The sequence below is a fragment of the Mytilus californianus genome, unplaced genomic scaffold (genome assembly GCF_021869535.1).
Source record: "Mytilus californianus isolate M0D057914Y unplaced genomic scaffold, xbMytCali1.0.p SCAF_8, whole genome shotgun sequence".
Taxonomy (NCBI): domain Eukaryota; kingdom Metazoa; phylum Mollusca; class Bivalvia; order Mytilida; family Mytilidae; genus Mytilus; species Mytilus californianus.
The window spans coordinates 33,274,320-33,301,246 of NW_026262734.1; the positions used below are offsets into that span (position 1 = coordinate 33,274,320).

At 30.9% G+C, this 26,927-nt stretch overlaps 1 protein-coding gene across 11 annotated transcripts in view; it reads left to right on the forward strand.

Annotated features, from left to right (window-relative positions):
• Positions 1-26,927, forward strand: part of LOC127711762 (uncharacterized) — a 135,151-nt gene that overhangs the window by 62,774 nt on the left and 45,450 nt on the right. For all 11 annotated transcript variants that reach the window (XM_052217874.1, XM_052217879.1, XM_052217882.1 and 8 more), the window contains 6 exons: positions 8,647-9,614; positions 10,476-10,530; positions 11,937-12,206; positions 12,690-13,127; positions 20,852-21,136; positions 22,973-23,257. In XM_052217874.1, coding sequence (XP_052073834.1) covers positions 8,647-9,614; positions 10,476-10,530; positions 11,937-12,206; positions 12,690-13,127; positions 20,852-21,136; positions 22,973-23,257 — 2,301 coding nt within the window. The remainder of the gene's footprint in view (positions 1-8,646; positions 9,615-10,475; positions 10,531-11,936; positions 12,207-12,689; positions 13,128-20,851; positions 21,137-22,972; positions 23,258-26,927) is intronic.

Consider the following 26,927-nt stretch of genomic DNA (forward strand, 5'->3'; position numbering starts at 1 on the left):
ATCAGCATGACTTTTGGACTTAATTTTTAACATTTTAACATGGAAGTAACAAAGTTATGTCATACATAGGTTGTTGTGATTTCGAACGATATGAATATGAATTGTAAAAATACCTTGGATATTTCTAGTGCCTAATATGTGGATAGATTTATAATATATTTTGGGAAATGGTGTGATAATCTACTAAGATTAAAATGATTGGGACAAAATATAAATACATTATCGCAAGAGCTGTTATTGAGGAGGGTAAGTGCATGTTTTTTTTTGTAATGACCTGATATGTATTTGATACACCTTGAGGGCGTTAGCCCGAATGGGTGTATTTAATTTACACCAAGATATTATTGTCAATGCAGAATGGTAGTATTCAATAAATTAGGAGGGGGTCTTTCATTGATTTGATCATATGTTATTGAAAAGCATGATAAATGCATGGTATCGAATTTCATTTAACGACATCTTGGTGTAAATAATTATGTGCATATGACAACAATCAAACAATCACTTATAAAAAAAGAAATATGTATTTTATTTTAGAAATTAAGTATTTAGAAGATACCACATATATTTTAGAAAAAATGTAATGTCTCCTCCTTCTTTTGTGAAACTTAGAAAACAAAAATCATAGTAGGAAATCATGGGATCTTGACATTTAAAATAGAAACTGGCAAAAGTCGAAGAACTGACCAAGCATGAACATAACGATTATGAGAGCTAAAAAGAAAATTCTGAAAAAAAAAAAAAATTTAATTATCAGATAGTGAAATGAACACAGAAGCAGGTAAAAAAAGAAGACTTAATTGTTAGTTATGTTCCGATATGTGACACTTTCATTTTTTAAAAATTTATAACCAACAAAAAAGAAAAATAGATTATATGCAATAAGACACAAAAATAACAGTATTTTTCTGTTCTTACAGTCTTTTATCATTTTTTCCAAACAATTTTTGTTTTTTTTTATGCTTAAATGGTCGGAAAAAGATTATTTTCATTTGAGTGCGTACTTTGTATGAATATTGTATGAAGTATCAAAACATAATCAATGGATTTTTAATATTTCATTTGGTATTGGATAGATCTGAAATAAATCGGAAAATATCATGTTGAAGATTCTTTTATTTGTATAGAAGGTGCAATCAACGAAATGGATAAATGAAGGGCCACTCTCGACCGCGAAGTGTCCAATGTTTACCGTATCCATCATAAATGTAAAGCTATAGGTTTAATATACAACTTCAAAAGACTCTCTAACGACTTTTACCTGTCTTTTATACAGATGATATGCAATAAATCATATGAAATCACTTAAATATCTTATATTTTAGTCAAAAGGTCACTGAAGATTATCTTTATAGAAGAGATCTTTGGGTGGGTATGATTCCTAAATCCGTTTAGTTTTCCGGAAGGTCGAAAGATGAAACTCTGCATGCCCTTGAAAGGTCGTAACTTTAAGTTTTGAAGTAAAATGATAAGGCAAACATTAAAATATTCATATATAATTCACAAGCAAACACTTGGGGCGATCTGTGCAAATAGAAAAAAAGATAATAAGACTTTACCAAAGACTGACATTAAAGATATGAACCTTACATTTTTGTATTAAGTGATATCATACCTTTCCACAAAGAAAGTAAACTTTGTCCTTGATATTGTTGATCTTTGAGTAGCATCCAAATACTTAGGCTTCTGAATATTGATGCTGAAAATTTTGAAATAAAAAAATAACCATAGGTTAAAAAAAACAGTCATTTGAATTCAAAGACTACTGATTTTAATTTTAACTCAATGTAGATTTTTCATGAAATTCTTTTACCATATCAGGAGGACCACTGTTGCTCTTTAGTTGTCAAATTACACATAGTTTAATTATGCTTTATTATTTATTTTCTTGTTTGGAATCGTTTAACTCCAGTTTTATTGTCATTCTCTTTCTGCTCTTACCTAGTGCTTGTGCTCTGCATATTGGCTGAATATCAGTTTTTCAGTTTTAAGTACTTTTGATATTATGTTTTCCAATACATATATTTTGAAGTATAATATTATTCCCCCCCAACCCTTTTGGTTTTTTTTGGGGGGGTGGTGGGGCATACATCCTTTTGGGGGTCTTTAATCTTTACCTGAGGCTTTATAATCAGTAGTATCCATAGTAAAGAATTTCTATTCAAACCAAATTTTACTCATTTTAGTTAGTATCTGAAATTTTTTTTTGGACTGACTGCTTTTTTAAGTCGTTGACAGAAAATGCTGTGTAACCATGATGTACCTTTACACTGAGGTCATCATAGAGGTCAATACTGATGTCGTTAGAAGATCCTTTAAATTTCAGTTAATTCTTTCTCACAGACTTTCATATTGATTTCAGAATAAACGGGATATAATAGTTAATCTTTGGACTCCAGATTGTATAGGCCTTCCTTAGAAAATATGTCAAGTTAAGTAAGACTACAAACAAATATTGTGATTGTAATATTACTGGTAAGATTTGTACCAGCGGGATAGATGTGAAGTGTCCAGGTTGACGGGGAAATACAGATTAAGTGACCGGGGGATATAAAAATCTCAGTTTTGAAGTGACATCAATTGGTGAAGAGGATTAGTTGGTCTATGTGAAACCATCTAAAACTACTTGTGATTTATTTAAATTTCATGTTAACTTGATAGCAAATGAGTGGGAACTTTGAATAAGAAGAATTTTAGTTCTGTCTATATACTTTTAAAATACCAGATTTTGGTCGGTCAAATGATGTGTTTATAAGTCAATGATCTGGTTGTGCCATTCTTGAATGTTTTTTCCACAAATTGACCCAATGATATCTTGAGAATAGTCCTTTTGATTGATGAAGTCAAATGTTTTTTTTGTGATGCCATAAATTTCAGGGAGGGTCTTATTATTTTCATTTAACATATGAAATTGAAATTCTTATAAAGTCTACCTATTAAGCCTTTCACTTTGAGGCTCTCTTTAGTAACCGAAAATGACCTGACTTTCCCCAGTATTTGGTAAAAATTTTGTGTTATCTCTATAGCCATAGGAGTGATGATTTGGAAAATCTACCAATATAACAAAAAAAAATTTTAAAAAGAAATATCTCCGATTATTAAATTTTCTTGTTGATTAGCACTTTTGACCTTGAAAAAAAATCTGTTTATGTATATTGCAAACTTTTCTTCCTTTAAAATCTTTTAAATTATTCATAAATCAAGCAGTTATGAGAAAAACAAATCCTGTAGATATGAATATTACAGGAAGATCGGATTCTTATGTTGGAAATCTCACCTGATACCACCAAGGTCTGGACAGGTAACCAGTATAGAATGTCTTTATTATATACCTCAACAGGTAGTCCAACTTTGGTGACAACTTGTAACATGGACCCATTAAGTTTCTGGTTCAAATAGACACTTACATATTTTGTGTTAATCAGATTATAATTTTTGGACCTATTTCAAGACCTACATGATGGTAGAAACCACTTGATTGACACATGTGATGGGAAGTGAAAGGAATTTTGTCATGGATCATTGATTTATTGCCAAATAAGAAATAATCCTTTAGAATCAAGCACAGCTAGACACTTTATTGAAAAGGACCTGATCATTTTATTGATATTTTTTAGCATTATTAATGGATAGTTCATTGAAAAAGATGGAATGTAATATATATATATCTTTGTAAAAATAATTTTATGATTTACTATTACCTGACCAAAGGTCAGATGAGCAGGACATTTACTACAGTTTTTCATCTTGATAGTCAGTATGTTGTGCTATCAAAGGCCTTTTATATAGCTAACTATACATTATTGGTTTTACTCATTGTTGAAAGCCATATGGTATTTGGTAATCTGTAGAAGTTAAAAATCATTGTCCTTTGTTTTTTTTTTGGTGGATAGCTGTCAAATTGGCAATCATACCAAATCTCTGTATTTTTATATGGAAAGAAATGGAAAATTTACTGACTTAATGTTGCCATAATCCCATGAAGTCTGTTAGCAGTTTCATATTTATGGGAGCGATCTTCACCAATTATTTTAGCATCTTTGAAATATCAAGCTATAATCACAGTGGCCTAATGTTATTTCTGAACAGGGAAAGCTAGCACTTCTAGGGTACCAGATATCACTAAATATTTATGAGAGTCAATATTACCCTAACATTAGTTATAGTGTTGTTGCTTGTATGATATAGTGTTGTTTTGATCGTTAAATGTTGCTTGTGTTTTGGTCTGTACTGGTCTGTTTTCAGGTTTTTCCCTCTTTCATTGTCCCTTTGGATTTTCAGTTAATGACAGATACTGACAGTTTTTGTTTGTGTTTTGGTAATACTTCATATAGATTTACAAGAAATCCTCTAAAATCCACATTATGAAAGCTTATTTCAAAAATAAGTTTATATGGTCATAGTCTAGTATTCAGATAACAACATTATGAAAGAGTACCAAAAATAAGTTTGTGTGAGGTTTATTTATGTTAGGGATTAGAGGGATTAAGTAGAAGGGTTAAAAGAAACAAAAATAATATGTTAGAGAAAACAAATGATCATACACTAAGTGGTCTGTCTTTCAGATGTTGATAAATAGAGGGATATACCTTGTAAGGAGATTATTGTGTAATGCTCTCTAAATATTTACTTAGAAAAGAATATTTTTAACACCTAAGTATCATAATACCTTACAGAAACTTAACTTTATGACTTATAAAAGTGTTAGTCAATTAAACTCAACAGTTTAAAGTAAAAATGCTCTTCAAATAGGAATACAAGTCTTAGGATTGTTGAAAATATGCAAAAATGTTTAAAATGCATTCCAAAGGTAGGATGAATTATTTTTTTTCCATTTTTTATCACCCCTCCAAAAAAAAAAACATTAGAAAAAGAAAAAAATACAGGTATTTAGTTTCTGAAATTACTTTTTTTGGAAATTATGCAGGTTCTCAAATGCATGTTTGAAAAATGGATCCAAAAATTATTTAAAAATGTATTATTTTCTAAAAGACTGTGTTTTCAGAAAAAATGGACCACAGCCTTCACAACTAGAATTGATTTTGAACACAATTGAGCAGACAGCATAAATTTGTAATGCATCCATGGTATAATTAAACTCAGCAAGTCCTTGAATCAAAAAGTAATAAAAAAGTTTTGTAATTGATGTAGAAATCAATAGACCTCAGTAATTGCATTTAGCAAATAATCAAAGCTATAAAAAGTATCAGAGCAAAAAACTTTTGAAACCTGAACAGAACAAGGATATCTGATACATACAAAAAGCGCACAAAGGACTGCATCAAATAATTTCCGTCTCAAACTGAAGGTTGATAGCAAAATGTTCACATTTCCACCTGTTAAAGGATTTAAATGAAGTTAAATTATATAAACTTTAATTTCAAAGGAAGGAGAGCATGTCTAACACTTATTTGATGTAGTAAAGTATTGAAAGATATCAAGTTAATATGACATTTGTATTACCCCACTGTATGTATTGAACAAAAACATACAATTAAAGTATTGAAATTCATTTTCGTTATGACATAATGTATTAATTTTTGGTTGATTAAATTTTACCTTCTCTGTCACTCTTAACACTGAAAATTTAAGCTTTAATAGTTGCGTTCATGGCACATACAAAAAATTACTTGTGGTGCTGACTTTGATGTTAAAAGCAGAGGTTATAAGCATAAAAAAGATTAGTAAATAAAACTGTACACAAGGAAAAAAAATTGTTTTACTATTTTATGAAATAGATTTTCATATTCCTTAAAAATAAGGAAACTGAATGGATTTTAAAACATCTACTTTGTCATTATTCATAGAAAATCAGTAAAATTGACTTTAAAAAAGGGCAATAACTCTTATTATACATTTAAATGAAATAACATCTAATAAATCTCAGAAATTGTATCAGTTTATTTGTAGTCACACTTTTATATACCCCAGTTGGAATTTTTTTTATAATAAAGAGTTGTAAAATGCCCTCACATTACAGTAAACAAAATTAGAAAATTATTTATGTATGGTCATAAACTGGATGTCATTTTGATTACATGGATATGAAAGTTTTTATGTAAACTTAATTTGAAAATAAAATGACAGTAAAATTCATGACAGCTTTGTCCAAGGCACCTAACTATTTTAAAATAAACTTTCACTTTGAAATTTAGATGTTATTGTAAATTGTGACTTTTTAATGTAATAAAAACATAGACCACCAAGGTGATAGAGATTGTATAGAGTTGTATCACTCACAAAGGGAAAAGTTATGGTAACAATTTTAAAAAAGATACTCTCTTTCAATTTGTATTAGGAATTATAAAAAGCAGCATTGCCTGTGGTTACAGCATTAACCTTTCATGTATTATCCTGTTTTCCTGCATGGGTCAAATTTAAAATTCTATTCCAAGTAATCTGAATATGTGCAGGTGTTGTAATCTAAATTATTTAAATGAAATTCAGGAAAATCTAAGACAGCATGCTCTTACATCTGAGCAATACTGATTTCAAATTTTTAAAAAAAAGTATCTTTTTGATAGCTCTTTAACAAATTTTGGCTGACCATTTACAAGAAAAAATGGTGAACAGTTGAATTGTTTCTGATGTTACAAATATACATTAGAGCAATGAAGTAGATATATTTTTGATAATAAACGAGAAGGTCATAAAATTATGTTAGGTTATTTTAATTGCCATTTTTGTGGCAAAATTGTATGATATATGTATGTCTGTATTTAGTTATTCCTCTTTAATTATCTTATAAAGTGGTACACCAAACATTTGACCTGGCATTCTTAAGTTGGTCTGTATTGTGTAAACTATAGGATTGTTTACTTTGTATGGATACGAAATATTTGCAAAAATTGTTTCAAAATTAAAATTGGAAAGTAATATAGATGAAATGTAAGTACTTTTCACTTTTGCTTATAATACAACTTTGAAATGCACTTTGTCTGGAAGTCTGAATTCTAGGTCAGGTTACCACTTTTCATTCTGAACAAAAAGATTTCTCAAATATTTAACCAGTAAGAATTTTAGTTATCATTTTCATACGACTACAAAATATTATTTTTGTGTATCAGTTTTTTTCTCTCTATCTTTGGTTTACACATTCTACAGTTATTTACTATTTGAACTGTACCTTTAGTTGCCTTCATAACCATTTATCCCATAAATATTTTTTGGTGTCAGTGTTAGTAGACTTGATGATCAAGAACCATGTGTTTTACTTTTATGCATTGTTTTTAAAAGTTTTCCAAAAACAAAATAGTGGATTGAGAAATAGCAAACATGAATTTCCTTCATTTTATGTTATGCTGTCTTAAATAAATGATCTGACCTCTAGGGTAGTCTGGGGTATAGAACTACGGTCATCCCTGGACTCCTTCTATCTTGCAGTAAAACCACAGCTTAAAAGGAGTGTCCAATTGGCTGCTAAGGATTGTATGAATAGGCAGTCGGAATTGGGACGTTAAAAATGTTGCCCTTGAGTAGAGATAGTATTAGTGCAACACTCTTTACTCATGCAACAACAATTTAAGGGGTCTGTAGTAGGACTGTTGCAAGGCAAAATTTCTGCCACTGTCCAACACAACCACGTTCCAATGGTAGTCAAAATTGTCATCCCTCGTCCTTGTCAACTGACGTTAGAGGACATATCTAACGGATTTATTTCTAATTTGTTCCTGAATATGCATGTAATATTTGTCACAGGACATTGAGCAAACTACAATCAATCAATCTCATATAATTTTTTTTTTTTTTTTTGAATTGTTAATGAATTCGTCTTAAGGTTTTCTTGTAACAAACAAAATCTTAACATCTTAAACGAAAAACTTTGAAAATAGAACCTAAAAAATGCTAACAAATATATGTTTAAGTTACAAATAGGGAGTTTCAAACATGATTAATGTATTTTAAATGACAGTGTACCATTTAATATATTCATTAAAAGATGTTGAAGCATTTATTGTCATAAAGTTGATTTTTATCTGAAGTAATGTCATAAGAAGCAATTTCAATATACATTAACCTTCCTTTCTACAGAAATTGGAGGATGACACTTGATAACGACATCAAAATGTTACATTTTCACTAAAAGCTTAGTGCAGAGGAAAACTTGTCACTTTTGTCATCTCCAATTTCACCTTCATTTACATTTTAATATTTTTATAGGTAAAATGTTTTGTACAGAATTATATATATGAGAACCAACAAAATGTTTTGACAAATGTGGATATAAATGTAAACTCTGACAAAAAAAGAAAAAGCTTAAAGAAGACAGACATTTGAATTTTTATGGAAAATGTATTAAATATGAATCTTGCTTTCATCAGCATGGAAGAACTCCAATTTGAATTTTGATTATATCGATATGTTATGGGCTGTACTGTTACACAAGGAAAGCTAGTTTGGAAACATTTACCGAGCGTGAACTTTCAGGGATCTCTATAAACTAGAGGTTATTATTTTATGGTCCTGTCTAATTCTAGATTTATCTTTTAGTACTGATTTTGTCATGGATAGAGACTCCTGATAGCTTAGATTTTTTTAAATTTTGGCACTTAGGAAGTCTGATGTTATATCCTGAACAATCAAAACTTTTTTTTAGGGCAATAATTGTATTTCTGTTTTACTGAGTTTTTTTTTTTTATTTTTCAGAAAGAGAAGGTGGAAATAGTCGTGGACCTACAACAAGTCTGACTAGGAGTCAGAGTGTGAAGGATTTTGACGGGTGTGATCATCGGGCTAATAACACAAATCATCCTCGTATTGGAAGATGTACTAGTGTTATAGATAGACCTAAGGAATCAGGAAGTCAAATAGAACAACGAGTGCCATTACCAAATGGATATTGTAATGGAATTCAAAATGGCAGGAGTGAAAAAAGTGTTCATGTAATTCATGATTCAGGACAGTTAGGAAGTTTGAACAGTAGTGGTGAAAATCATATATCAAAACATTCTGATGATATAGATGATAATTCACCACCTTCCTCACCTCTTAGACGCTCTTTTTCACTGAACTCACTGCGGAGAAAGAGAAGTGAGAAAGATATTTCAGTCACATCACCGAACAGTTCAAATCTTTATAGTGTTCATTCAGATTCACCAGTCAATTCTTCATCTTCGTCAGAATTTTCTGAACATTCCAAACATACTTCTAAGCATTCCAAAGATATTTCAGACCATTCTGAAATAAAAAACAACTCAGTCAGTTTTTCAGAAAATCTCAAAGATAATCATGTTTTAAATGATAAAGATAATTTTAAAAATTCTGATGCTGTAAGACGGAAAAGTGTTCCTGCAAGTGCCAAACATTTCAAAGATTCAGATAAATCTGGGTCGGAGTCTGATAGTAGTTCATGCCGTGATTGGCTAGAAAAGAAAAGAAGAAATAGTTTAACTGTTATTGATACAAAAAAATTAAATTCAACCATGGATATTGAAGCAGCATTCTCGGAAATTTTAAATGCTGTGGACACTGAGGAGGAAAACAATAATGAGGATTCTCCTGAACTGGAGATCATGGAAGTTGATGGATTAGAAAAAATAAATATCATAACTCCAAGAATAACAAATGATAAGAAATCAACATCTGCAGTCGATATCAACTTTAATTATAGTGAGGTAAAAACATTTTGTCTTCATTTAAAATTGAGTTATTTCCCTTGCATTATTAATACAGGCAATATAAAATGTGAAGTATTATTTAATTCCATTACAATACCCATTTTGTAATTTTGTCTATTGTAAATTAAAATGACATAAATTGAAAAAAAAATTTGATGTTCGAAAACTGAGTATGTGTTTTGCTGCGAAAGATTACATATGAAAATACATGTTGTAGCAGTAAAAAAAAAACAATGACAAAGATTACATATGAAAATACATAAAAAAAAACAATGACAAAGATTACATATGAAAATACATAAAAAAAAAACAATGACAAAGATTACATATGAAAATTAAAGTTGTAGCAGTAAAAAAAAACAATGCCAAACATTACATATGAAAATACATATACATGTAGTAGCAGTAAAAAAAAACAATGCCAAAGATTACATATGAAAATACATATAGTAGCAGTAAAAAAAAAAAACAATAACAAAGATTACATATGAAAATACATATTGTAGCAGTAAAAAAAACAATGCCAAAGATTACATATAAAAATACATGTTGAAGCATTAAAATAAAAATTACAAAAAAACACATGTTGCATATCTTCAAGGTCTTTAAAAAAAAAAACCACGCTAATAGATAATATTTGCTAGAACAATATAGTACCACAGTTCTGTAAGATAATGCTTATTCTTAGAATTCAAATTATTACCTTTCTTTACTTAACACAAAATAAATAGGTAGATTAAAGCAATGGAGACAACAAGTGATAATTTAGAATTTTATGTGTATATTTTTAAAAGTGAATTTTTCACAACTGGATTTGAAGTAAGTGTGTAGTAAAACATTTGATTTATATCTTTTTAGGCAAAAACAGTTTTGAAACCCAACAATGATGAATATGATCAGGAGAAAGAAAAAGGTTTGTTTTATCCAAGCATGCTAGATTTGGGTCATAAACAAGTAGACACAACATATATTTGGAATTAGTTTTAATCTGCATAGACTATTGGTAAAGTCTGTGTATTATAGTGCAAACAGATATACTCAATGCTAATAATTTGGAATCAAGTTTTGAAAAAAAAACCTGAAAACACAATTCTAAGGTAATATCTTCAGAGTTCCAATTGATATCCGGATTCTTATAATTTGAGCGTTAAGGGACAATGCAATCATACAGAAATATGTTTTTCTGCTGTTAAGAGACAACATGTTTACAGAGCATCTGATAATTGTCACAATTGAAAAATGAATATGGGAGTTTAGGATAGTTATTGTTTCAATGTGGAGGTTGAAAAATAGGGATCATGTGACATTTTTCTATGCATCTTTCTTATTTTTAACAAAGACAAAGGACTATATAAAACCTTGACAAAGAATAAGTACCTAAGTAACATGTCAACCAGAATATTGTTTCCTTGAGTATTGCTCCTTGAAGTGATTGTTGGCACAAATTCCACACAAAAAACAAACTGTGAATTTACACAAGAAGAGACTAGTTTTTGCTACTTAAGAATATAATTCTGTTATAATTAAAAGCAGGAAATTGTTTATTTTTTGCCAACAGCAACTAACATTGATGACTTTGGCACTAGTAATCTACATGGAACATTTGTTTACAGTGCTTACAAATGATAGAATGGGGACGTAACAAAAACATTGGTGACACCATTTTTGTTGGAATGGCTTCAGAATACACCACAATAGCAATTTGTTAATGTGGAATAAATACATGTTTAGATTTTCTTCTTGATACAAATAAAAGAAAATGTGGGATAAATACAAAACTCAGACATCTGGAGATCAACTTACAGTGTTTTAATTCTCTGAAAGAAAGGTGTCCATACCATAGTTAAAGCATACTAGTTGTTATGATAGAGCTGACTAATGACAGCTTCTAACACTTACTTGGAGACTTAGCCTTCAGTTTTTGGTCATCTCGATGAGAGACAGACCATTGCTTTGTGCACATGATTGCCATGGTGAGAGTGTCATATCAATTTCAGAACATTTACATATACGATGTATATTAAAGTTAAAAGTTCATGTGGGGTATAAATGGATGAGACAGTCCCCCAATAATATTTAGAGATATAAGACAGAGATAAAAATAAGGTCTTTAAAAATTAACAAGTGTCTTCACATGGAATGTATCAAGAGTCTAGAAAAGTTGTGTTTTTTTTTATATCAATATTTTGATAAGCTAGAAAAATAAGCAATTGTTTTTTAGATAAACAAATAATATCACTGACTTAAGTGACAATAACTTTTTAATATTTTGGTAAGTTTTATACTTTGAATAATTTATACTTTGAATAATTTTTACAGAGGAAGCAATCATAGAAGAACAAGTCACCCCAGTTATACAATCCCCAATATCAACAGAACTCCAGATTACTCCAGTGAAGAAAGACCGCCCTGTGTTCACATTAGCACCAGTTACACCACTCAACGATTCATTGTCTGTAATAGAGGATGATGATGGGTCCATCACGGTACAGAGTGTCTCATACAAAGACCAGGGAGACTGTGTTGTTACAGAGAAAACCACGCTACGGAGGTCACAAAGTAGGACAGAGGAAGAAGAAAAGGATACAGGTAATAATATACACTGAAAAAAAACAGGTAATAATATACACTGAAAAGACAACATGTATCAGAATATCATAAATACATATCAATTTTGATTTAAGATTTAAGATTTGGAATTTCATTTTGAAGCTTTTTATTTTAAATATCAGGATATAACCGATATTCACTGTTATAGGTGGTTGCGGAAGGAGGGGGGGGTAGTATTTTAATTCTTAAAAAATATACAAAAAATATATAAAAAACCCTCCCCTTTCTTCAATCATAAAAACCCCTTTTTAAAAGAAATGTTTGCTATTGACTTTTATTGGTAAATTAAGATTTTAAGTTTGTTCTGTTATATATTTTTCATGAAATTATTGAATCAAATGTATTTAAGGGGTAAACAAAAAGTAAGCTTTAAATTTTATGAAGATAATGATACTAGACAATGAAATTTGATGAACTTGCTATGAACTGGTTATTAATATATCAATTTCTTTATATTTACAGTTATTGAATCAAAGGTTACTTCCCCTGGTGGTAGCGACCATTTTGAAAAAGATGTCATCAAAACAAAGAGAAAGCTGACATCTCGTGGTTCTGACTACTTCTCAAGAAGTCAGTATAAATCTAAATGGTTGAGAAATAAAGAAGGTGAAACAATAGAGGAACATGATGTTACAGTTGAATCAGACAACTTTTCTGTCACCAAAGGTCAGTCCTGGGGTGATAGGTCAGAAGCCACAGTACAGCTGAATAAACCAACCATAACAAGTGTATCAAGGGAGATACAGGAACCAACCAATCATGATTCAGGAGACAATAGACTACTGGTTCCCGGCAGAATGGATGTATCCAAGGCTAGTAGTGGATATGGTAGTGTGTCAGGGTCAGATGAAGAAGAGAAGGAAGAGGCTGTTGCCACGGCATTGCAAGGACAGCCATCAGGTTTGTAACAAGACATTCTTGGTCAAAAAGGATAATTTAGTAGCTGCTTACTCCAATGCTTTAAGATTTTAGACATCTTAGATTTGCTTTTAGTTTAGAAAATTTCACTCAGTTTAGTTAAGTTGTAAGAAGGGAGATAATTCATAAAGTTTAAAAATTATTTAATGTAGAAAATATTATTTGTGTTTTATACAAAACTATTTTGAAGTGATTAATAAATAATATTGTTAAAGACACTAACAAGTTTAAATATCCAGAAATTAATAACTTGAACTAATTGCTTTTTATAATTGTGACTTATTCCATTGATATTTCAAATAAGATCTAGCTATTAACTTTTGAATACTAAGAATTAATGTTTTTACCCTCTCCTCTAATTAGAATTGAGATCTTTGCTGCTTGGTTTATATGCTGTAGAAGAAGATGAATGCAACCTGTGTTCACAACCCCTTGATAACCCCATTTCACCATCGTCAGGATGGAGAATTAGTATGTTGGTGTGGTAGTTTGCATCCCAGTTAAGGTCTTCAAAGGGAGATTATTTCACATAATTAAAAATGATAGAAGACATTAATGTTTGTCTTCTGTTAAGTCAGAATCTGTTACCATTTTCCATTTTCTGTACAAAAAAATTTTTTTTTTTAATTTAAGTGTTTTAAACTTTGAAGCTTGGGATTTTGTTTATTAGTTGTAAATTTTTTTGTTAAAAAAAAAAATCAATTATGAATTAATTAGTTTTGGGTGTAATAAGTATTATCAAGAATTCTAACAGTCAATAGATAAACACTTCATTTATATAAAATAATGAGGATTTGTGGTACTATACAATTTATTTTGCATTATAAATATTTTAAAAATAATCTCCTGACAAGATCAATTTGTTTTAGTTTGTTGTTACACCAGGGATTTCATTTCAACAATTTATTAGAATTTTTAGATTTGTTTATACTATATATCATTGTTCAAAGTGTTAAAAAAATACAATGATGTTGAAATAAAATCCAGATGGAACAAATGTTTGGTTGAGGTTGTGTTTGATTATAGCACATGAAGCTTGTAGTATGTGTGTCTGTTGTATCATTGGAGATGATAAATGTGATAGCACTTGATAAAACAATTAACAAAATTAGTGTGTATTTCTTTCATTGGTCATAACAATTAAGGGGTTATCTAGAAGAAGTACAAGGGTCTTTGAAAGCACTGTTAAAAGACCACCCATGTAATTTTTCACTCTACGCTTAATGCAAAAATACGATTTAGACCCAAATCAATAGAAATTAACATACAAATGCTTTCAAAGATTTCTAGATATTTTTCTGAATCTACCCTAATGAAAATGCAGATAAGAATTATTATTTCAAAAAAATGCAGGAAACTGCAAGAACAATAGAGATGTCTCCCATTACAATATGTGATGTCTCCCGTTAGAATACCTGTTATTCATAGAGTTGTCTCCCATTAAATTATCTGTTAGTCGTATATTTGTCTCCCATTACAATATCTGTTAGTCGTAGAGTTGTCTCCCATTACAATATCTGTTTAGACATAGAGTTGCCTCCCATTACAATATCTGCTAGTCATAGAGTTGTCTCCCATTACAATATTTGTTAGTCATAGCGTTGTTTCCTATTTCAATTTATGTTAGTCTGTTATATTAAACTAAAAAATTAAGATGGGATAGCATTTTTGTAGAATTTCCTGAAATCACAATAAATATTCTCACATATTTGTCTATTGTTCAGCAATCAAAATAATAATTGCTCACAAAAATTTCTGAATTAACAGTAATCATAGGGGGTTTTTCCCTTACAAATATATATAAAAGAAAAGAATGTCAGTTTCTTAAACAAGTTACTTTAATATTTTGAAACGCTTGAATTACATCTAAAAGCATTATTTCATTGAAACATTCCAGATTCAAAAGTTTTATACGGAATAAAACAGCAAGGTAATGATCTCAAGAATTTATTTTAATATTTAGGTCTTTGAATCAATGATATTCAAAATCAGTTGATGAAAAAAATAAATTAATGTGAAGATGTATTCAAGAGATATTTAAAGATCAAATGAAAATTTGATTTTATAATGTTTACAAATCCCAGATATATTTCATATTTACATTGACCTATACAATTTAAAGATAGACAGCGATCATTCTAAATAATAATCAGTCTTTTTATTGCACATTAAGAATGGCTTATCTTCTCCTGCATTTGATAAAACAGACAGATTTTGAATGAAAAACAACTTTCCTTAATGTTCAATTATAGTAAGAAGTATTCTGCATATGATCGCATAATCTTGCAGAAACAACTCATAACTTATTTTGTAATTGACTAGGATATTCAGTTTTCATGCCGAGGTCAGTGGTTCTCTACAGGTACTTAGACTTGCTCCACCAATAAAAGCTGACCGTGGTCAGTGATTCTCTACAGGTACTTCGACTTGCTCCACCAATAAAAGCTGACTGCACGAAATAGCTAATAATGTTGAAAGTGGTACTTTGCACAAATCAATCAATCATAACTTATTTTGAAAATCCATTCCATCTTGGTTACTTCATAACAAACCCAAGTACTAGATCCTGTTTTGAAGTAAAAAAAAAATTGAGATGGTTTTGACTATTTTCTCGGAGATAGGTCTGTATACATGACATTACAATTTTAGAAATATTGATATCAGGCATTAGACTGATCTAACTTTCTTGAAACAAGCATATGACTTGTTTAGACATCTGTCTATTTTGCATTTTGCCTTCTAGATGTCTTTTGTTAAGTTTTGTTGTTGGGTAGCTGTCTTGTTGCTCTTTATTCATATGCAACTTCTATATGCATTTAATAATACAAAAAGGCAGTTCTGAAAGTTTTCAATTCCAGAGCGTACATGAACTTTATTTTAGGTACTCGTGTAGGCAGAAAGAATGGAAACAATTAATTACTGTAATAACACCAACTTCCCAAACATCCACATTCTTTGCAGTGTTTATAAATAATGATGAATTCATTTTGACCGATTTTTCATTTTTCTGTTGATAGATAAATTGTCGACAGTTGTTAGCAAACTTGTTGATATAAGTTAATATCTCTCAGAAACATAGATGGTATATTAAATCATGGTTATCTCTATGTTTAATGTCCTATCTACACATTCTTGCATTGCAAGATCTATTAATGTGATACTACAACAATTCCTGCCAATGTTCTGTAATTTTTGGTAAATAAGCAGGAAGATTTTACACCTTACACTTTCACTACAAACAGTGATTTGAGATGTTGCATATGGTTATGACGATCTCTCGAAGTTCGTGCTATTTTAGCAATGAATATTCAGTTGGTGTTCAATGCCTGTAGGAACTGATGGAAGCCTGGATTCAAAATGTAGGAAATTTAGAAAACTGCTTTAGTTTAAAGCTTTATCCCATACCAACTTGTCCATCTGTATGTCCCGCCATTTGTGTTGGAGTGCCTTTTCAGATTCAAATAGTACTTCACACATTCAATTGTTGCCCATGACCTATGGAATTATCTTAACCCTAAACTATATATTTAGTATCTCTCCTTGGATCCAAGTAATATTTCATAAAATGATGGTCCAGTTGACCTATATAAACCATGTAAGTTATTAAAAACATGGCAGAAAAAAACCTGCCGACCTAACCATCCTATTTTGAAGTTACCCTCATCCTAAGTTAGCAATGGTAGGTCTTTCATTTCTGGGTGTCTGGTAATTAAAGAAATCTCTAGATAACATTTGGTTAAAATGATAGCAAGTTACAGAGTTAGCTCCCTGTAATTGTTAATTTCTAGTGCGTTTCAATCAAACTGTATCTTGAAATACCAGAACAGGAAAAGGAAACAAATGTTATATTTGCGAACCATTATACATTTTGAACATAAATTAATGTAAACTTGAACAGGTTTTTGTTTGTCATGTTTTCACCACTGCCTGATTCTTAGGCAGATTGGCACTTACAATATGTCAGTGCAACATAAAAAATTACCTTAAGTTTCTAAAACTGTATGCAGGCATATTGATTCTAGTTTTCCTAGTTGAAATCTTCTTTTGAAAACTGGCATATGGATAGATGGTAATGAGATAGCAGTCAGATAGATGGAAAGGGATAAAACTAAAATTAAAACTGGTTCATGAAATGCTACTCAGCAAACTGAAAGTTCTGTATGGACATCCCTAGCATAAACATTGACTGTAATTATGACTTGGCAGTACAATTTCTTACCTATAGCTCTATCATTAACAACAATCAGAGACAGAATAATGACCTTGACAACTTCCTGGTCTGATGAGTTCCTGGCCAGACAGTGACAATTATAACTTGGCAGGAGTTGCAGCAGATAAGCACTATAATAAATGCCAGGAATTATCATGTGCTATAAAATGCCATTATGATTTATTCTACACTATGCCTTAGGGTCAGTCTTCTATAGGTCATGATCAAGGTAGAAACATGTAGATGTCCTAAAACAAGTTAAGGTTAATTACATTTATTGATTGATTGATTGGTGTTTAACGCCACTTTCAGCACTATGGTGGAGAAAGCCAGGAGAACCACTGACCTGTGGTAGGAAAACTGACAATTCTAGTCAATTAAGATTGGAGTCTAGCTCACCTGCCACGTGTGGGATTCGAACTCTCAACCTCAGTGTTGACAGGCTAGTGATACAGTAGTCGACTACTTAGACCACTCGACTACCGAGGCCCAGAGTTTTTTACAGTACAGCGATATCTGAATATGTTCTAAACCGTTTTTGGTTAAGCCTGGTAAGTTAAAAAAATTACTTGTGGGTTTTGGGATATGTAAATCTGCAGGCATGTAGGAATGTTATTTATAAAAACAAATTTCTCCTTGGGTTGAGGGGTTGGGGTGCCTTGGTGTCAGAGTGGTCTAAGTAGTTCATCTACAAGTGATCCCTAGCCTGTGTCAACACTGAAGTTGTGAATTCGAACCCTGCTCCTTGCAAGTGTGTTTAACTATTATCATGATTGACTTTATTTGCCAGTTTTCCTACCAAAGGTGGGTGGTTCTCTTTTGGTACTTTGAATTTTCCACCAATAAAACCTGCCAGCCATGAAATGGTTAAGGGTGCTGAAAGTGGCATTAAACACCGACAATCAATCATGTCAATTCCTTTAATTTAAAGAACTGTTGAACTTCTGTAGGAATTTAACCAATACTTCAATTTGACAAATTGGAACAAGCAACAGGAATTTATTTTTGAATGCTATGAACTTTCCTATCTTAGAGATATGTGAAAAATTGGTTGGTAAATGAGATTACATCTACGTTTTGGCAAATTATGATTGATTTTTACATCAGAATGATAAAAAATGAGCAGGAGCTTAATGATAATACCACTAACCATGAAAATGTCATAAGTCTAACTTATTACAAAGGTCTGTCATTAACCTATTAGCTTGGGATGATAGCCAAGTTGTTTGTTTATTTCTGTTATGAAAAATAATAAGCAAAAAGTCATATTAAGTTTGAGGCGTTGTCTATTTTGTATAGAATTTAAAGAAAAAGGAAACTCAACCAGTGTCCCTTAGTTTTAAAGAGGATTGTAATTATAGGAAGTGGTGAAGGAAAGATGGTGCATCAATTTCAAGTCTTAATAAAAAATAATAAATGAAGCAAATAATAGGAAAACTGAGTGAAATAACTAAAACTTGGAGTCAATAATTTTTAATAAGTAGAAAACCATATGTCCTGTTCATTGATATATTTGTTATAATTCCAATAATTGATGAGGAAATAAAGTACAAACTATGAACAGGTGGTTTCTGGTTTAACCCAATATTCCTGGCACTAATATAAATATAGCTCAGACTTAACGTTTGTGGTCATAGTGATCTATTTATTTAATATTTGTAGGACATCATGACAATTAAGACTTCTCAAAAATGAATGGGTTTTGTTGTTTATCTTTGAAAATTGTAGCAGAAAAAAGAAGTGCCTATAAAAGAAATATGTCTAGTAGAAAACTGAAATTCATTGGTTTCCTGCCAGTCTCTGCAGTTTACTGCATGAATTCTTTTAACTCGACAAACATTTTGGCAATAGTAAATTTTTTTTGGTTGACACTTTTTTTTGCGAGAAATAGGTGCTTGCCCCATGAACTATCTGTATATTACATCTATACTTCATGAAAGATGAATTTAATTCAGGGGATGTAAAAGGTTTGTCAGCGTTCTAATTGCAATTTAGTTTGTTTTGTCTTGCCTGCGACAAAAGTTGCAAAGGCAAGACTTGGGGATCCTAGATTCCATTGTCGTAGGCGTTATCAACAAAATTTCAGTTCAGTCTTGAACAAATGATATTTTTATACATCACCAAAGAAATAACTTTTTTCAAACAAGGCAGCCAGTTCTTTATTTCACTCAAATTCTTCTATTTTCCTTGGTCCATGCAGGGGTTTATAAAGATTGCTGGTTAAGCAGTGGAACCATTCAATGAGTTGTACCCCTTGGTGACACTGTTCCCTGTCATAGAAAGTGACATACCGGTAATGCATTATTGTCATGTTCTTAGAACCATGTTGTACCTGTGTAACTGTTTGTTTAAAAGGAGAGAGGTTTGTCAGTTGTGGTAGTCAGAAAATATTGACTGATCCATATTTCCTTAGAAATGCAACAATGTTCTCAGTCTAAATTAAATAAATCAGCTTCATATACAGTAAAATGTTTAACACAAAATCTGGTCTTATTTTAAAATGTCAATAATGATTAGAGAAGAGACATATTATGAAATAGGTTTTGATGAGTTTCTACAGCAATAGAACACAAAGTAATTTTTGGCGAAGTTAGGAAATTAAGAAATGCATTCTTCTGATTCTTTTGTGCATGTTAATTAACTCTGAATGGTTGGCTTTGTAAAGGATCCTCTTTCTGCCAGTTAATTAACAATTTTAAACAAATTTAAGAAATGAATTTTCTTTAAGTAAATAAATATGCATCTGTACAAGTTTTGCCTATTAACTCATCTGTCGATGTTTTTCATCTTCCTGTCGTCTCAAAATCTTTTAACTAGCAGCATTTAGCAGTGATAGTAAGCTCTGTATTGACTGTTGCAGTATAAACATCGTTATTATTTTTGAGCCAAGATTTACACTACCTACATAAAAATTGAATGTGAATTAGTTAGATAAGCTTAGATGGTCGATTGTCAGGATGTCTAATCTGTTTGTCCGACGGAGTAGTCTTTTATTCAACTCAGAAGGTAATTAGTAAACTTTTTTCAGGTACATTTGTAATTTTTTTTTACCTGTAAGCAATTATGATCAGAAATTTGAGAAATTTTGTTATATTTTCATTAATCAGAAACTTGTACTTATAATTTTCTTGTTAATTGTTTGCATACACAGATTTGTAGTTTTTTTGTAAGAAAAACGTTTATTATTTATTTTTTCAGGTATATATATCACTTGTGTTTTTGTTTTTTGAACTCATCAATTCATTATACTGTAGAAATAATTGTCTCTGTTTCTAGTTTCCTTAATCATTAACATTGTAGTTTTTTGTAACATAAATTAACTTAGGTATTCTAGCTGCAAGTGTTTAAAGTCATTTACCTGCTCAATAGAAAATGGAAAATTATTATATGGTACTTTTATTTTGACATTTCAACATTTGCTAAATTTTTAACAAAAACAGCAACTCCTTAGTTCAAATTTGATCATAACTTTATAAAAATAAATATTCTGTTTTAGGTTCACCAGAAATAAAAGCAACTTTGAAAGACCTAGTGACACTAGAGGGCAGTAATGCAGTCCTGGAAACAATCGTCACATGTTCCCCTTCACCCGACATCACATGGTACAAAGGAGATAAATCTGTTATGAACAATCGTCATTATGAAGCCAAGTATGACAATATTTCTGGGCGAGCTTCATTGACAGTGTTGGGTGCTAAGAAGGAAGATACTGGACCTTATAAATGTACATTGAGAAACCCACTGGGTGAAGCGGAGACAAAGGCAGCTCTTACAGTTAGAAGTAAGACAAATACATTATCAGATTTTCTGCCTTCTTTTTACTTTAGGGGTTCCTGAACATTAGCATTAGGGTTCTTTTATGGTGATGGTTAGGTTAGGGTTTGTTCTAGGTTAAGGTTAGCTTTAAGGGTTAGGGCTAGTGTTAGGGTTGAGTATGGGTAAGGGGTATGTTACTATAACTCTTGGTGGGTTGGACCCCTAAAGTAAAAGAAGGCCAGTTTTTCTGCATATTGATATTTATAATTTATCAGTTTAAAGTCTAAGAAGAAAGCTATTCTGGTCTGGTAGCATTGTGAATGGGCTCTAAAGGCTTCATATTTTGCTGGGCAGTTGATTTGTGATAAAAATTTACCTAAATAAGGGCCCTGGAACTGATGATTTATTATATTTGATTTATTTGTGTGGTTTGCATGATCGTAACTATAGGTTTTTTTTTAATTCTACTAGCTAATCTGAAGAAGACTTGATAAATCAAAATTTAACTTTAACAAACCAGAAGTCCCTGTGAGCAATTTTATTTTCAAGGTTTGTTTAAAACACTTGTAACACACTAAATGAAAATTACAACTAACAAGAAAACTAACAAATGAATGATCTAAGCTTCCTGCGATGATTTTATTGATAATCAGTTTCAGAGTTTTATCAATTCCCTGAAACAAAAAATCAACAAGAAGCATTTTCACTGAGTGATTTCGTGGTTTGGCTCCACCTGAATTATTCACAAAAATTAGTATGGAACAAAAATGATGAATCGGCAGTATCTGCTGGTAGCAGGCAATTGAATGATCTCGCTTTGATTAAAGACACTAAAGCAAGACTTTGGTTTTCTTTTTTTGTCTTTGGCAGTGTTCAGCAAATGTCAAAGGTTGTTATACAGTCACACCTGGGTGACATATCCTTGTGTTTAAAGTATATTTTTACATTGAATTTAAAAAGAAAGGTTAGATGTCAGAATTGAAAATAATGATTATTCCACACTTGAAGGTAGTATCAAAAGTGTAAAATATATGATATGCTCAACATAACATAGTAGAATAACGCGAATATGTAATAATTAGGCATCATGACAATTAGAATATCGCGAAAACAAATGACTGTGAAGTCAGTTAGGAAGGGTTAATTGTGAAATAAAGTATCCCCGGAAATAAGTTGGTTTACAGTTTAAGAAATGAAAGACATACTCCATGCTTTTTAATTACCCTTCTTCTTGACTGAAAGAAGTAATGAAGTGCTTTCATTGCAAATATTTCTTTACATCTTGTATTGTTTAGTTTGGCAATTGATTTTAATGTCAGGATCAACAATCTATGAAACTAATTTCAGGGTCATTACTTTTGGGATTACATTAATATAAAATTAGAAGAAGAAATTTATTGTAATGTAAATGGTCTATTCTTTGTGGTTTTTTTTTTGCTTGAACCAGGAAGAGAGCTTGTTGACTTGTGAAAACAAGAATTGAGACACAATGTAAAAAACATTCTTGCTAGTAAAGTTAGAATGAGCAAAAAGAGTACTAATAGAAATGAAGAATTCAAAATAGTTAGGTGTTTTTTTTTATGTCAATTTGCAGGTTTGTGCACAGAAAAAAAACAACTTTCAAAACCATTTTTTTCTTTCAGAAACATCTGAAAGCTATAGGTAAACACAATAATGTAAAAGTTATACATTTTGTAATTGAAAAAAAAATTGCTCATTACATACAATTCTTCATTATCAATCAGGAAAACATTAGTTTGATAATGAATATTTCGTTACAAAAAGAGCATGAATCTTAATATATAAGTATCGTAATTAATTTCATTTCATATCTTTAAACTGTTGTTTTATATTCCTCTAGGTAGAGCAAAGAAAAAGCCTCAATTTACGAAACCTTTAAAGAATATGGTAGCTACTGAAGGACATTCAGTGTGTTTAGAATGTTCTGTTAATGATGCTACACAAATTGCATGGTATAAAGATGGAATTATTCAGAGAAACACTTCAGACTTCAAACAGACTTTCGATGGATTAATCGCAAAATTAGATATCGAGGAGATATTTGTTGACGATCATGGTGAATACTCGTGTGTTGCTAAGAACGATTTCGGTGAAAATAGAACATCCTGTAAAATAATCGTGAAAGGTGAGAATGAACCGGATAAAATTCCGGTACCTAAAGTTAACAAAAAACCATGGTGTAAGGTGGTGTGACAGGCTATCTATACTGCTTACTTTTATATTCTGCCTTTCTGTCTTTGACGATGTTGTATATATTTGTGTACCGTAAAAGGAAACTATTTTGTGTAAATATGATGGAATAACAATAAATTTAAATCATTTTCAAAAAGTCTGGATATATCGCATGGAATATTTTTAATTTGGATGTTTAGGCATGAAAAAAAATTAACTTTAGAATTTTAGTATTAAATCATTATCAAACTCCACTAAAAAAATTGTGACAAATTTATATTTTGGAATGAATCTGTTAAGCATGAATGATTTCATTTTGCATGCAAGCTACCAACTTAAACAAGCATGCTAGTTAAAGGATGTTAAGCCATTTAAAACTTGAAACTAATTTGAGCCTACGATTTTTTTTATAGTTCAATTATTATATAATTATTAGCAATATACAAACACTATCGTAGATTTAAACCTCCCACTTCCAGATTCCATTTCTAGAAACACCTTTGTTTATTTGTTTGTTTGCTGACATTGAAATACTACAGTTTTGAGCTTATCATTTACGTAATAATCTCATAATAGAAATAATCAAAAGTCATCAGAACTAAGACATATAGTATGCAGCATAGCACGAAACCAATCTGATACCATCACCTACATACACCTACAAACAAAATATTATGGAAAACTTCCAATACAGAAAAATACGCAAAAACAATCACAAAACTATACTGACATTCATACTGATATGCATGTTAGCAGTGCAAATGAACTTACTTGTTAAAACTAATGCTTAGTTTGTTGTTTTCTTAATTGGAAGATAGTGATCTTTCAACTTCTAGAAATACCATTTGGACCAGAAAAAGTGTTCAGGTTTAAAAAATCATTGGAAAGTCACAAAAGGGGGGGGGGGGAGGGGATGAGGAAAATAAAGACACATGTACTCTAAGAAGATTTTAACTCCATGAAAGCATGTAGAGTGACGGTTCTGTCTGAAGATTGGTCCCCATGTTCCCCATTTCCATTCTCAATTTTATTCATAAGTATTGGTAGGTTGTGAGGTATTAAAAGGAATTATTCTCTACCCATTATTTGGTTGAATTGGTTCCCACTGTGACATGGAGTCTTTGGGAAATAATTGATATCAACAAGTTTAATTGATTTTTCCTGAAATAGCCTTTTTATAACAATTGTGTGTGAGGAAATGATTTGGAGCCTGCATTTAGATGTATTTAGAGGGAGGGGGAGGGGGAGGGGTGGACTTTGTTGTTCCAAATGATACAGGATGTGTTAGCACTCCATCACTACCCCTAACCCTAGGTATGAATATTGGATTGAAGTAATCTGTTTGCAACTCATCCACTTGTTTTTCACATCAGGAAATAGAAATAAAAGGAAAAGTAATGAGAGAGTGAAATTAGATAATAAATCTTCAGCCCTACATGCAATTTACCTTTCAGCACTTAGCTACTTCTGAAAATTGTTATGTAATTATACAGAACGTGGAAAAAGGAGATGTGGTTTAACACTTAAATTAGACAGCAAGCCAACACCACTATTGAACCAGAAGATATTGAGTGTTATATATACACGATAATTTGGGGAAATGTAATGCCAGTTTCAAAAATCATCAATTTGATAAGTCGTGAAAATGTGTACAAGCATCCTAGGTCTGACAAAGACCTACCAATGCTACCGAATCTATTTCAGTATGTTAGAGGTGAAAAATACAAAAAAAAATAAAACCATTGAAAAGGAGAAGAAAGATGAAAAAAACCATCAAAGAAATTTGTTTTTTTAAAAAGAATAATTGAAAATAAAGCAAAACATTACAGAACAGGTTTAATGGTAACTTTTTTCTTCTAGAATTATATTTCAAATAAATTGAAGGCTTTAAAATATATTTCCGAAGTCCATATTATTTTAAATTTGAGCTAAAAAAAATTAAATGCAATTTTTATATCACATGTCTGAAGAAAAATGTTTACATCATGGAACTGTTATGTACACACTTGTAAAATCTATATAGGAAAGTAGGACTGTTATCCTTGAAAATATCAGATAAGTAAACTTTAACCAAAGAAATGTGGAAACTTAAAGAGAAAAACACTTGTAAAATTGTTAAAATATCTTTATTGTTGCTATATTCTTTCAAGTTAAGAAACACAAAAAATTCTAAAGATTAACAATCTGAGATAATCTCACAAAATTCTGTTTTATTTCAAAATATATCTTGTGATATGATAACAGGTTTGAAATTGAAGGGGAAACTTTGGATACTTACTTTAACACATTGGAAGTCAGTTAGATATTTATTAAATGATAATGAAAACTTATTGTTGAAATGCAGTAAGCAGCTAATATGCTATATACATACCATTCTAAAACTCTTTTAACACATGCAGAACAGTGGATCAGAATACATGCTATATTGTAGGTCCCTTGATTGCAACTTGATTTGCAAAAAATTACAACGAAATCAACAGATGGGGAATATAAACAAGTTGTACGGAATATAAAAAAAGTTGTAATGATATTAAGGCGCAGTGGAAATTCTGTAGGAAGGTCAAACGACAACAGGATGGAAAGAAGGTTGATTGATTGAGTGTTGCTTGATGAAAGATCAGTGGCAAATATTTCATGTATATTAAGGTCGAAAACAAATTAAAACATTATATATAAGGTAGGGTCTGCAATATTGGCTAGCTTGGATTAAGGACGGGAAATTTTGATTGTCACTGGAAAATGAGGGTACCGCTATGTTGGATAGGGGCAGAAATTTGGCCTAGTACAGGGCACCTACAGACCACTCAAAAAGTTGTGACACTGTTTTTTCTTTAATGTGCACAGAATGTGGCAGTCTCCCTACACAGGGCATCAGAAACAACATCCCCATTCCAAATGGATATTAAAAACAAACAATTGTTAACACAAATAATATACAGATACTTTTAGATAGAGCAACAGAAAATCCACTAAAACTTGGATGGGATGACCTCAGTTTCTCCTGAAGGGTAAGCAGTTCCTGCTTTACTAATGGCACCTGTCATGTTGATCATGAATTGTAAAAATCTAGTGGTGATTAGTATTGAATGAGAAAAAGAGGATGTAGTTGTTGCTTTAACAATTGAAACATCATTATACACATATGATACGCAGATATTCTTTGACTTCAGCTGTCAAACAAGTTATGAGTCTATTTGTACAAATTTCGAAGAGATGAGGTCAACTTTTCAATCAATATCCCTTGATTAAGTTAAGCATCAGCTTCGTTGCAAGCAGCATCATGATAATGATTCCCATGAAAACTTTATAATAAATAAATAAATTCTGAATTGGATATACCTTAAATACTCAGATCACATTACCAACTTACTCATATACACACTTGGGCAAGTACATATAAGAGGGTCTAAATGGGGTTTACAGAATAGAAAAACAATGGGCAAATATGCAGAATATATTCAGGATTTGTCAAGAGGAGGACAGTTACACTCAAAAGCTCATTTCCTATTGATTCTAAACATTACTTTCAAAACCTCTGTTGAAAAGAATTAAAATTATTGAAAAAGAATTAAATAATATGAGAGGATATTCATGCCTATCATACCAGGCCTAATTTGTTCTTG